At 45.0% G+C, this 13,747-nt stretch overlaps 1 protein-coding gene across 1 annotated transcript in view; it reads left to right on the top strand.

The window, feature by feature from the left end:
• The window catches only part of LOC128755353 (cadherin-18), a 120,852-nt gene that overhangs the window by 44,366 nt on the left and 62,739 nt on the right, over positions 1-13,747 (top strand). Inside the window, exon 3 of the mRNA XM_053858688.1 lies at positions 8,526-8,820. Within this exon, the coding sequence (XP_053714663.1) occupies positions 8,526-8,820 (295 nt within the window). The remainder of the gene's footprint in view (positions 1-8,525; positions 8,821-13,747) is intronic.

Genomic DNA, 13,747 nt, shown 5'->3' with positions numbered 1-13,747 from the left:
GACATCTGCTGGCAGGGGCGGGATCAATCAGTGTCTTCGCAGCGGGACGCCTGCCGTCTTCATGTACAGTCGTGGGGTTAGTAGAGACCCGCCAGCGACGCCGCCAAAATGTGATGCCTCAGCGAATTCCTAAACTCCGACTGGGAGGTGTCTCCGGTGTGTAAAGGGTGCTAACACGTTGGAGCCGAGGACAGCAGACAGCACTCTGGGATTCAGACAGCAGGAACCAGCCGCAGCTTTCCGAGGCCACAACGCCATTATTTCCTCCTGTTTCATGAAAGCCTCGGCACATAAAGGATGGCGGTTTTGCCGACGCTAAAGAGGCGTTGAGAACAACAGCGACTCTCCTCGACACTGACAACAAAAGCCGTCAGTAATTATTTAAAGCTGATAAATATTTCAGCCGCGCTGGGGAGAAAATGTCAAGGTTGCGTTGACAGAAGTGACCGAAAAATAGGAGCGGAAAACGCTGGGAAGACCGGAGGAGCTGAATCATGAGCCCACACCCCAATACAGTCGAGTCCAAGAAACATTGGATCAGACGAAATGGGATGGAGATTTCAAAGTAAATGATTTTTAATTGAAGGAATCTCGTGCTCAGCGACGTCGCAAACATCATGCTGATGATTCAGTGTGCCGTGAATGAGGGCAGACTCCTCACTGGTATCTTGCAGGAGGCCATGTATTTTAACAGGGGATAGAATCATGAATGTCACTGTGAAAACTGAAATAAAAACACAAAGCAGCAAAACAGCAAAAACAAATGAATAAAAAAAGTAAATACATGAGAAAATAGAAATAAATAAAAATAAACCAAACACAAAACTATTCATTTTTCATAATAATAATATGATAATAATAATAATAATAATAATAATAATAATAATAATAATAATAATAATAATAATAATAATAATAATAATAATATAGATGAATAAATGTCACATAAAAATAATATATATGAAAGATTGTTGATAGTGAATTAAGAAATTGTAAAAACTAGTAGCCATTCCTGAAAAGAAAAATATCAAAATAAAAAATAACTACATTGTCACCGAAAAATGAAAATAACAAATAATAGTGAGCTATTATTATTGATATTACAATTATTATCATTACATTTTAATATATACAAAAAATAAATATGGTATTAAAAATGCTTGGACAAATCAAGTCAACAAAAGTACATTTTAAGTATGTCATTTCCAAACCGTTAGGTAGAAGGTAGGATTCATAATCAAAATATTATAAGACAACAGTGTATTTCTAGACGTTTATTTTTTTTCGCCAAGATCCATATTGCTTTATTTTCACATCCGTGTTTCCCTTCTTTTAAACATGACGTCATCATGGTGGACTGTATTAAAATATGACGTGATATTCCATCAACTCAGGAACAGAAGCTCTTGTCTCAGCTAGAGGGCGCTGTGTGCTGCGCTTCACCACTGAGCGCCGAGTTTACAAACCATTTGACCACAGAAGGAGTCGTAAAAGTTAGTCATAAAAGTAAAGAAGCTCATGAATCTTTGAACCGCCTCACCTCTCGGGCAGTTCTCTACCTCCTCCTGGCTTTTATTCACTCCGCTTCTGTTACAAGAGAAAGTCCTGAGGCTTTTTCTCTCTCCGAGTCTCGGAGAATCCGACTGATTCTCCGCTTCGCGCTCGAGTGACTTGTCGATAGACGTGCGAGGATCACACGCCGCCGATCACATAAAAAGCATCGAGGTGACACATGCATGAAATAAAGCCAGAATCAATTTTGAATCCAGATTGAAACATAAAAAAAAGTCTACGTAACGACTGCGCTGATCTAGTGATCGATCTTCCCGTACGTTCGCCGGAGCTTTATGACACGGTTGGATTTATGGCACGGTGGAACCTCAGCACTCCGGAGATGGAGTTCACCGTGAGGAGAAACAGCTGGAGCTCCAACTGTTCTGAGCGGAGTTTGTGTTCTGCCTGGCTGGAGCAGGGCGCCTCCTGGCACTCAGGTTTCCTCCCACTCTACTCAAACATCGAAGGGAGAGGTGATGAGACCGCCACCCCTCACCCTCGCTAGCTGGGATTAGGTCACTGGGAATTTGGGGGAGAACATCAACATAGCCAAGGAATGGCATCGTCGCTGCAAAGGATCCTGGGAGGGAAAAAAATAAACATTTGATTGAGAGCCAAAACCGGATTATGGATTATGAACATATTAATAGATGGTGACTTGAGTGAGAGGAAAGGGTCTGTTTTATACTCCCCTAAATTAAAGACTGAACTATTAGGAAGCGCAATTCAAAAATGGAGTGAAGGGAAATAGTGAAACATAAAAATAACGGAAGTGAAAGTGGAAGTGATGTTTCCATGAGCATTAATATTTGCACTTTCATGTTTATTTTTCCTTCAGTTTCCTTCCTGAATCATGGCACTGCTCTCATTCCACACAACTCAAGTGGCCTTCAGTCAAAACAAGAAAAAGTGTCTGACTTGAACTGTGAAGACGCAGATGACGGGCCGCGAGTGTGTTGCAGTGATCAGAGTTTCATCATGACAGAGGGAGGGTTTTTTTGTCTTTGTCGACTGGTGCCCTCGACTGCTGCTCTCATAACGTGATGCATCGACAGCTGCCAAACGGCGCCCGCTGCAGTCTTTAATAAAGTTGCAGGGAGAAGCACAGTGCGCTGTTCTGACGGCGCGTGAGGGAAAGGATGAGGCTGCGCTGAGGAGACACGCTTCCAGAAGATTGTCTTTCACCATCCACAGTCGACTGTCAACCTCTCATCGTGATGACTGACAAGCTTTCATGAAACTGTCCTCACATTCATCTCATATCTGTCAAACAAGAGCGCCACCTACTGAGCACTTTTTCATGAAGCCTCATCAGTATTCACCAGCTCTAATGTACAGAGGTTAGCTCCAAAGAGTGATGGGTAGATCAGGTATCATGAAACAGTGTCGTAATTTTCAGAGGCCACTAGATGGCGCTGTTGGTTGGGAAATGATGTGAGGTTTCATTGAATTAGTTCTTCTAGTCCAAACATTTTACAGAAGGCAGCACCATCTGGTGGCCTCTGAAAATCAGGACACTGTTTCATGAAGCCTCATCTACCCTTCAATACTGTGTCATGAAGCCTCATCTTCCTTCAATACTGTGTCATGAAGCCTCATCTACCCTTCAATACTGTGTCATGAAACATCATCTACCCTTCAATACTGTGTCATGAAACCTCATCTACCCTTCAATACTGAGTCATGAAACCTCATCTACCCTTCAATACTGTGTCATGAAGCCTCATCTACGCTTCAATACTGAGTCATGAAGCCTCATCTACCTTCAATACTGTGTTATGAAGCCGCATCTACCCTTCATTACTGTGTCATGAAGCCTCATCTACCTTCTATACTGTGTTATGAAGCCTCATCTACCCTTCATTACTGTGTCATGAAGCCTCATCCATCCATCACTAGCTCTGACTCCCCTCACTCTGACTCCTGACTCGCTCTAAATGCACATCATAGCAGTGACCTCTACTGGCCGGCCAAAGCTTCTCTTTCCCTCTGTCGTCTCCACCATGCTGCACTCTCTTCTTCCCCTCCTCCACATCAATCTTGGTGTCCCTGAACACCCCACCGTTTCCTCTACGCCCTCATCTTTCCTCACTTGTTCATGTAACCTCTGTCCCTCCTCTCAAACCCATCTTCTCCACCTTCTTCTCCTGAAACAAATTCAGAGCCTCTTCACGACCCTCATCTTTCAGTCTGCCCATCGCGATGGAAAGCAGCTCCTCTAATTCACTTTTAGTAGGTGAACTCCTTTGATTCCACTTCACAACTCTACATTTACTTTGTACGACATGTCAAACACTACAGACACTCGAAACAAGAACGAAAAAAACATGTAAAATTGAAATATCGTCTGGAGTCAGCTCAAAGTGAACACCAGTGATGTGTATTAAACGGCACTAGAACATATGTAAGATGCTTTTCAAGGCGTATCTTTGAGTTGCGATGCCTCCAGACGAGAAACGGAAGCAGCTGAACACAGCAGCCGGGGAAGAGTGTGGAGGAACGGTGGTCTTGTAAAGGTTAACTACTGCGGTTCATTCTGACCTCTGCTGGTCGGCAGGCTTGTAACGTTTATCTAACAACCCTCCGACCTGTTGACACCTTCATGGCCGCAGTATTTCTGTAGCTAACGGTGACCGCACGCATCAGGAGGCCGCGCTTTCGCTGGCCATAATTCGTCCGGGGAAATGAGTCGATAGCCAGATTAGTGCCGCGGCTGGAGGTGGAATTACATTCATGAGGTCAGAGGTGGACGGATCCATGCTGTGGTCATGAGGGTCGTCCGGACCAATCGTTTTCAGCGCGTCTTTTGTGAGGTGGAAACACCACTTGGTGCCTGTGGCTTTGTCCCTTCGACATGGCTGCCTCATCTCACTGGAGTCAAGTGGCTTGACTTCACAGGTCATGGCTGGAGGGGTGACGAAAAGAGCACGCAAAATCTACATTTCAGTATTAACTTGAATTCATTCATTCAAATCTGAAGTCAAATATATATATAGTGAGAGTGGTGGGTTGATTGTTGCTTGTGAAAACACATACTCATTTGGACGACAAATCAAACGTTGCATGTATGACGTCACAGCTAGTCGAGTCGAGTCTATGGTCAAGGGCGTCGTGATAAAAGAGATGAAACATAATTTAAAGACTCATAGAAACATACTTATTTTCAAGAACTAGGGAATGACTATTATAATTAGTTCAATAAATTAAATAAATGTCATGAACACAACATGGAAAAGTCAATAAAAAGACGTTTGCTCTGTGCAAATAAATGCAAAATAAATAACCCAAACACAAGTTATACTTGATCCTCACTCTTTGTTTCCAGAGCTTCAGCAGACTGTGGATCATGTTTTCTGCAGTGCTCTTCTCACTGTAGGGTCAGTGACTTCTCTGCTACAGTCTGCATCTTTCACGGGAGAAAACACGTTTCAGCGACATTAGCGAGCTCAAAGCAGGTAGCTGCGGCTAATGGCTGACAGTTCAACAGCTTACAACTGTCGCGTGTTTGTTGCAAACCGTGGATGTTGAAGGTCCTGCTTCAACTGACCAGAAATGAGGCTTGACACAGGAGTCCCATAACTTGGGTCGGACAACCGTTTTGATCCAAACCCTTATGACTTGTTACCCCGAGTGACGTCACTCCCAACCATGAGTTGTTGACATACTGGGCAACTTGTCACCATGTGGCCCTTCTTGACTGAGATGAAGTGAAGAGAGTGCAGAACTACCATTCACTGGATTGTTAGCCACATGCTGAAGACCCATTGATGTTTATTGGAGTCATCTTTCCAAAGCAGCCCAATGCAGTCGCCAACTAAATATTTCCGACACATCTGTATTGAATACTGCAAATGGCCACGTCACAATGACGTGATCACAGCGAGACCTTTGTTCACTCAGGGACACTACCGTCCACACCTCTTCTTCTTCTTTGGGCTTCTCCCTTGAGAGGTGGCCACAGCGGATCCTCTTCCTCCATCTCACTCTGTCCTCTGCTTCCTCTTCTCTCAAACCTCCAAACCTCATGTCCTCCTTCACCACCTCCATCAATCTCCTCTGTGGCCTTCCTCTCCACCTTCTGCCTGGCAGTTCCAGCATCTCAACATCTTCATCTACCAATGTACTGGCTCTCTCTCTCTCTCCTCTGTACATGTCCAAACCATCTCCATCCAGCCTCTCTGACTTGGTCTCCTAAACACCTGAGCACATGTGCTGTCCCTCTGATCCTATCATCATCCTGCTCTCACTCCCAGAGAGAAGCTCAGCATCTTCATCTCTGCTCCCTCCAGCTCTGCCTCCTGTCTTCTCCTCAGTGACACTGTTTCCAAACCATACAACGTTGCTGGCCTCACCACCCTTTTGGACACTTTCCCTTTCATCCACGCTGACACCCTTTTGTCACACATCACACCTGACACTTTTCTCCAATGATTCCATCCTGCCTGCACCTGCTTCTGGTTGAAATAGTCCCACTTACCTTCCACCTACATATGGTGACTTTGGTGTATGAATGGCATATGAGATGAGCCGTCAGAGTTTGTGTTATGGAAACTTAAAGCAAGTGGAAAGAGAGTCTCTGCCAGGACTGGAGTCAGAGTGTGCAGAGTCAGAGAGGAAGATCCTGAGGGTGTCATTAGGAGGAAGGAGACGTTGTGTGGAGAAGCTTGGAGACAAACTTGGGGCGGACACAGATGGTTTGTGGCGAGGCGAGACCGAGTTAGACCAAGGATGTTGGAGATGAAGAAGAGGAGAATGAACCCACGGCTCAAATTTTCAAGAATGGCCGTCGAGCTGGGAAAAAAAAAAAAAGACGAGCCCAGAAGGAAGAAAAATTAAACGACACACGCTCCAATATGTTAATATACAGCGCTACCATGGAGCAGTTTTCTGATGTCGCTCAGCCCAAATCTCAACAGTGCCGGAGGATGAATAATTCATCCGCAGCTCGATGTGTGGCAGCACTAAAATTAGTCGCCATTCTTTCCAAAGCTTCTGTTTTTGCGTCTTCACAGGAGGAACACACCGTCCTGTCAACACAGGCAAATGATTTGTTGTCGGTGCGTGGCCCCTCCCCGCAGGATCCCCGTCCCGCACATGTTTTATTTATGCCGTAAAGCGCTATGATTGAATTAATGATACACCAGCGCTTGGCATCGGAGACTGAGCGCTATTGAGAAATATTTATGAAGTTTAAAGCTGTGGAACCAGCTGTGCAGTCGCCATGCTAGTCCTAATCCCCCTGGTATCAATTACAGCCGAACAAGTGGTTTTCGGGTTTCCCTCGCTCCCGCTGGAAGAAAGAAGACTCGTTTTCCTGTGAAAAACTCCGGGTTTGGTAATCTCTTCTGAAGCAAGGGAGCAGAAATGAAGCTACCGAGTTAGCAGATTATCTCAGATTAGGAAACTAGAGGGGGGGTTGCATCTGCTTCGATGGAGACTGGAGCTGGGTGGAGGCCATGACCCAATTGGATCGACTCCCAATTCACCTTTCTATCGAACTGAGGTGTGTTTGCAGGATCAGTCAAAGGATTCCGTTCCTCTTCTCCTCATTACCCCAAGATACTTCAGGCATTCTTCATTCCTCACCACGGTTTACTGGGGTCCTCGCAGACCTGGAAGTATATACAACTGACTGCAGACGAGACCTTGTCGCCGAAGACTTTGAGGGGCCGAGAAAGAGCTCCAGACCAAGACAGAGACCCGACTGAATCCAGAACAAAGAAGCATTTTTTCAAGATAAATCAAGATTGGATCAAAAAGTAGTTTCTTCTGATTTCCGTTTTGGTCTCAGTCTAGATCATGGTCCCATCCCTTTCATTGGTCGTCTCCTTAACTTGGCGTTCAGCACTCAAAGGTCTTGGTTTTGGCCTGTGTATGCTGTGGTCCTACTTTCTCACTTTCATGGACCCCATGTGTGACCTGCACTGAGAACCCCAGAGAGCAAACCTGGCAGCCATTTTCAGCACGACAACAGCAACAAACTTGACCAGATTCTTCCACGAACAAACCGAGGTTCAACCACTTCTAGAACATCCTTCTCCACTCGCCTTCCAACTGCACCTATAATGCCTCACTGGCCAAATACCTGAGCCCTCACGTGCATATCTCCTCACCACCGTGGACATATAGTGGTGGATTTGATCTACTGCGTAGAAACCTCTTTGCTGCTGCCGCCTGAAATTGACTCTGAAGGCAGCATCCACCTTAAAGGTATATTCCTAAGAACATTCATAATAAAACAATAGAACTCGAATCTGCTCCCTCTCCATGCTTTTCTACTCATTTTAATGAATTTAAATGAAAGTTGTGTCTTCAATGACTTTGTTCTTCGAATTCTACTCAGCTACAGTGGTACATGGTTATTGGCAGTTTTAATGCTGGTGACAGAAGGCATCAATTCAGAAGCCCAGACGTTTGTGGTGAGGATGTAAAACAGGTGAAACATGCTCTTGTTTCCCAAAGGTGAAATCTGAAATTTTATTTTTGCTTTTCTCACTCTGTAAAGCGTGAATGAAAAACCTACCATTTTCTCACGAAACTCTGAAGGTCAGCTGAACAAAAAGGACACTTCCTTGAAAAGAAACGGTGAACACAACAGCCGGTCGTAATCTTGTTTTAGAGACTTGTTATTGGCTGAATTTCCTTGCGAGGCCGCAAACAACGAGCAGATGTGTGTTTTATCCCCGGCGAATCGCAGCAGAAGAGCATAAATGCCAAATATAGATAAATTAAGTGGCAGCAGCGATTTAGCTGTGACTTTTATTGGCGACAACTGTTTCTTTACCTCTGGTGTTTTATTGACCTGTTTTTTTATCAAGATAATTATGGTGTTGCATTGTGGCGTTTGACTCCAACCATCGACTGTTATCCCAGCTGTCCAAGTTGTTCTCCTGGTTCTGCCGTGCGCGCGTGTGTGTGTGTGTGTGAGAGAGAGAGAGAGTGCTCACTGGTGTCTCTGCTCCCTCCTGCAGCTCCACTCCAACTCAGACAAAGGCGACGGTTCGGTCAGGTACATCCTGAGCGGAGAAGGCGCCGGCACGATTTTCCTCATCGACGAGGTGACGGGAGACATCGTGGCCACAAAGAGCTTGGACCGCGAGAGGAAAACACATTATGTCCTACACGCACAAGCCTTGGACCGCAACACAGAGGAAGCTCTGGAACCCATGTCAGAATTCATCATCAAAGTGCAGGACATCAACGACAACGCCCCAAAATTTCCAGATGGACCCTTTGTAGCTACGGTGCCTGAAATGTCTGAAGTAGGTAAGTTGAGCTTCAAAAAGCGTCCGGAACCTTCAAACGACTGGAGTGGGAGCTGGCTGAACATGAAAAGGCTGTCAGAACTGCTTGGCTGCCTCTTTGAATTTCCTAAATTCACGCTGTAACTCGTAGAGGGGGAGTGAGGACCAAACACTTTTCTGCAAAGTCAGACCGGAATAATCCTGATTTAGAGGGAAATTCATCCACGTCCATCGTAAACATCTGACTTTTAATGGATTGATCGTCGAGGTGTGATGTTCCACTCGAGTCACGCTGAAAAACAAGGCCAGATTTTGACACTTTGAGAACAAAAGTACATGCAGAATACTCATGAATACCACCCTTTTGCCCCCAGCACAAATGACAGATGAAGTTCTGCGCTGTCAGTTCTGTGTCTTTCTTGAAATCTTCTCAAACCTCCTCAGTGAGATCCGATGGATAAGAGGGAGATGCTCGTATGTCTCAGGACTGTCAGAACCAGCTTTATTGACAAGGTTAGTGAGGAAAGTGCTTTAGTACGACGTGCATTCATGAACTAAACACGCCGCTATTATCTGCGTGAAAATGATGTGAGGTTTTATTGAAATAGTAGTTTACAGCAGGCCTGAAATCACAACACTGTTTCATGAAACCTCGTGTACTAATGGACTTTAGATCAGTGGGTTCGTGGCCCCTGGACTTAAACCTTTCCAGACTCGCAAACTGGCTCAAACGGAAGTAAGAAGAGGTGGAAGACGGTCTGACGTTTGGAGCGATTTAGGATTGAAATACAAACTTGACGACGAGGGCAACAGAAGCTCGGTGTAAAAGCACTTTGACCCTCAACCTGCCTCGGCCTCTCCTTCCTATCTTACGACTCCATTCGCTGTTAGCTACCGGACCAGGAAATGAATTCAGACCGGTGTTTTTCAACCGGTGTGACGAGATCACACCCTTCTATACGCTATAGATCTATGCTGATGCGTTGAGACATCCATCGGTCCCATACACTCACTGCAAAGAAACCGGACGAATACGTCTACTAACGGCTAATGTGATGTCTCCCTTCAAAACAGTCCATCAAAGTTAAGTTGGTTAAAAACCAAACATGGAACCAAATAAATTTGCACCAAAATAATAATAATTATCGTTGTTATGAAGCTGAGGCAAAGAATGTTAAAGACTTATCTGGAAACTCCCCAATCGAAGGCAAACCAGGAAGTGTATGGCAACGTTAACGCAAGCCAGATGAAGACGGCCGTATAATATTCTGTGGTCGGCATCTCTCAGGGTGTCCGCTTCCTAGAAAGAGTTGAACGTGACACCTCAGCACACTAAGCACTAAACTTTGGCCTGGTATCTTTGGTGGAGTGAACGAATAACAAAGTCTGTCGTGGCTTAAAATAGGTTGAAAAACACTGTTAGAGAGCTAAAACAACTCATGATCTTATGAGGAAATAGGAGGTGAGAAAGAAGGATTGTCCAGTCCGCCAACAGTTGGGCTTCTGAAGAGCCACCCAGCGTGTGTAATGGTTGGTCCCAAGTTCATGTTCGATGTATGAAAACAGCAGCATCACGCTGGAACATGTTCAGATGGCAGGTCACATCACTCCTGTTCAAGTGTCCACCAGGTGACTTGCAATTCCACTTCAGGCCCACGAGACAATATCCCAGCCAGGTAAACCTTGAGTACCATTTTCACACAGCAAGTCCTTTACTTCCGTCAGCGCTGAAGCCGATTGTTCAGCCTCCAGTGTGATAAACCACTGTTCCATAGACTGAAGCTGTCGTTTGATTCCAGCCAGCGACCACTGCGATAATGTGCCGTCTGTTTGTCCGTCAGCCGGAGTGAAAGGTTCTGATAGAGAGCAGTTTGAAACTGGTCTCGGCCGCATCGGGGCATCATGACACCTCCAGCTGTGGGTCAGAAATGGACCTGTCAGTCAGGACACAAAGGGAGGCGGCACTGGTGAATCAGACAGAGAAACACCGACGCACGTTCGGACTGCAGTCCTGAGGCCACTGGATCAGATGTGATGGGTTTACGTTCTGAGCAAGGTTAGATTAAGGTTAGACACATCTCTGGGGAGGTGAAAGTATAAAGAGGAATAGTCGCAAACACTTCAGACAGCAATTTAAATTCAACAAAGTTTGTTTGTTTCACTAAGTCAACCATCAACAAGAAACACAGGTTTATAAAGCGCATTCTTGTTTGCTTTCGTGACAGATTGACAGATGGGGTTAGTGAGGCCTCTCCGTGGATGATGATGTTTGCTGAAGAAATAGTGATTTAGTGTTTATTTATTTGTTTTGATCTTGTTGATGTGAGAGAAAGGAGGACATGGAAAAGAAGCTGAGGATGAAGAGGAGGAGAAGAAGAGAGTGCAGCAGGGTGGAGACGTCTGTGAACTTCACAGGACAGTAGAGGTCACCCTCGTGAGTGTCTCAGGAGTCAGAGTCAAAAGAGTCAGAGCAGAAGATGCTGAGGGGACGAGATCATAAATGAGTGCATCAGAGGGACGTGTGCGGAAGTTTGGAGACAAAGTGAGGGAGGACAGTTGGTTTGTGGAGAGGAGAGATGGAGCAAGGATGTTGGAGAAGAGGAAAACAGCACAGGAGGGAAATGAGGAGCAAAACCCTTCATTGTCAGTGATGAGCAACACTCTAGTTATTACACAATATTATCGACATAAACAAAGCAACAAGACAATCAACACTATAGAAACAGAAACAACACAGCAAAACATGAAATATACTTAAAAAATGAAATAAAATAAGTATTCCTTAAATGAAAAAACAACAACAACAATATAATCAAACGAAAGAAATGACAAATTTTGGTTGTTTAAACTGAAACGATTTAAAATATTATTTTTGTTTTTATTTCCATTTTATTACTTTGAAGCTCTATATATGTTATAGCCAAAATTATGTTTCATAAATCCTGCATAACAACAGCCAACAGCAGCACTAATGGCTACAGTGAAAACTCTCTGATCTTCTTATTTTGAGTTGGTACATTGATTAAAAAAATAATAAGGTTCATAACTGGTGTCGATTGAAAACCATTGCCCACTTCTCTGCAGAATAGTGTGTAACCAAGTGTGATGCCGTAGTTCCATCCTCTAAACATACATTTATTCAAAGGCCTATTCATTTATTCAAAGACAGAAGTGCGTGTCCCCGCACGTCTCGTCTGGATCCGGCTCCCTCCAGACCCGCAGACCTGCCAGACTGGAGTCTAGTGAGAGTCCAGAGTCTCCTCACCCTCAGGAGGGACGGCGCCGCCTTGACTGGCCTCCGCAGAGACACTCGGCATCATGCAGCAACGTCTCGGCGCTTAATTCCACTCTTCTGTTTTTAGCTCGGCTGAACAAACCCTCTGCTCCTCCGAACACAACAGCTTAACTCTCAGATACCTCTAAGCACTCCTCTCTTTGTTTCAGCCATTTTCCTTTCAAAAAAGTTGCAGATTCAAGTCACGAAGAGTTGGCTTAAAACGCGGTATTTTTATCTCGCTGGCGAACAATGCTTTCAGCAGTGGCAGAGAATAGACGCGGTGCCGCGCGGCGAGGAAATGAACGGCTTCATCAGTCGCGGCGGGGAAGATGGAAATGTGCAGACCTGATTGAATATGCGAGTCCCAACAGACCTGTAGCCACGAGCTCTTTATAAACAGTCAATATCTGGCTGCATGTTTATTCATGAGGCGTCCGCCCGACACATATCCCACTCCGCCAGTTGTTTGTCGGATGTGTCGAGTGTGTTTCTAAGCGCCGTCTCTACTGAGGTTTCGACTGTAGCCATAATTCTGTAATTCTGCTGGAGGAAGTCACATGACTCAGCGGGGAGCTGTGACTTCACCCCGAGACCTTGAGCCTTCGAGTCTGTTACGTGATGTGGAGGACGTAGTGGTCTGACTTGAAATCTGGGTTTCAGTTCGACTCGGGAAAGAGAGGGACAAAGAAGATAAGAGTGGAGGCAGTTCAGGTCTTTGCAGTCATGGAGGAGGTGAAGAACATGGCGAACATCCCCTCAAAATGATTTATAGATGAAGCTTCACGAAACAGAGCTCGGCAAGTGGTGCTCATGGTTTATAAACCATGTGATGTTTCATTCAAAATAGGTGTTCAAAGCAAACTATTAAAGAGAAAACCAGGCCTTCTAGTGGCCTCTAGATATGACGGCACTGTTTCATGAAACCATCATAAAAGTATTGCAGGGTTGATGAAACAGTGCCTCATTTTCAGAGGCCACCAGATGGCGCTCTTAGAAATAATGTGAGGTTTCATTGAATGAGTTGCTCAAGTCCAAACATTTTACAGCGCCATCTGGTGGCCACAGAAAATGAGGACACTGTTTCATGAAGCCTCATCTACCGTTCAATACTGTGTCATGAAGCCTCATCGACACATCACCAGTGAAATGACAGTGACCTCCACAGTCCTGTGACAATTCTCTTTGCTGCTGCCTTGATGTCACACTCCACCCTGCTGCACTCTCTTCTTCGCCTCCTTTGCTTCCATCACTCTGGATTTAACTGGTGCAGAATAAAAGGCTCGATTTAAGATTCTCAAGATTTCTTTTTCTCAGCATCGGGGATGAAGCAGCAAACAAGTCTTCCTTTATCCGGTTTTCCCACAAAAACACTTCACTAGAACAGAAGCAGTTAACCACACAAACATTTTCGGCACAGCTCGCTCAGACTCGTCTCACGCATACACGATTGATTAATCTGTGACATCACAAAAACAAGCCGACCCCTGTCACGTTTCTTACCTCCGTGTGTTGATGCTAACATGGTAGAGGAAAAACATGACATTCTTAGACGCAACATTACTTAAACAACCAGAACAAGGGAACAGAAATGTGAGGACAGAAGGGAGGAATCACTGAAGAAGACGCTGTAATGAGAGAGAGAGAGACTCCGCAAGTCACTTGAAACTAATTC

Source organism: Synchiropus splendidus, chromosome 3 (genome assembly GCF_027744825.2).
Source record: "Synchiropus splendidus isolate RoL2022-P1 chromosome 3, RoL_Sspl_1.0, whole genome shotgun sequence".
NCBI lineage: Eukaryota > Metazoa > Chordata > Actinopteri > Syngnathiformes > Callionymidae > Synchiropus > Synchiropus splendidus.
This window is presented reverse-complemented; position numbering and strand designations above follow the sequence as displayed.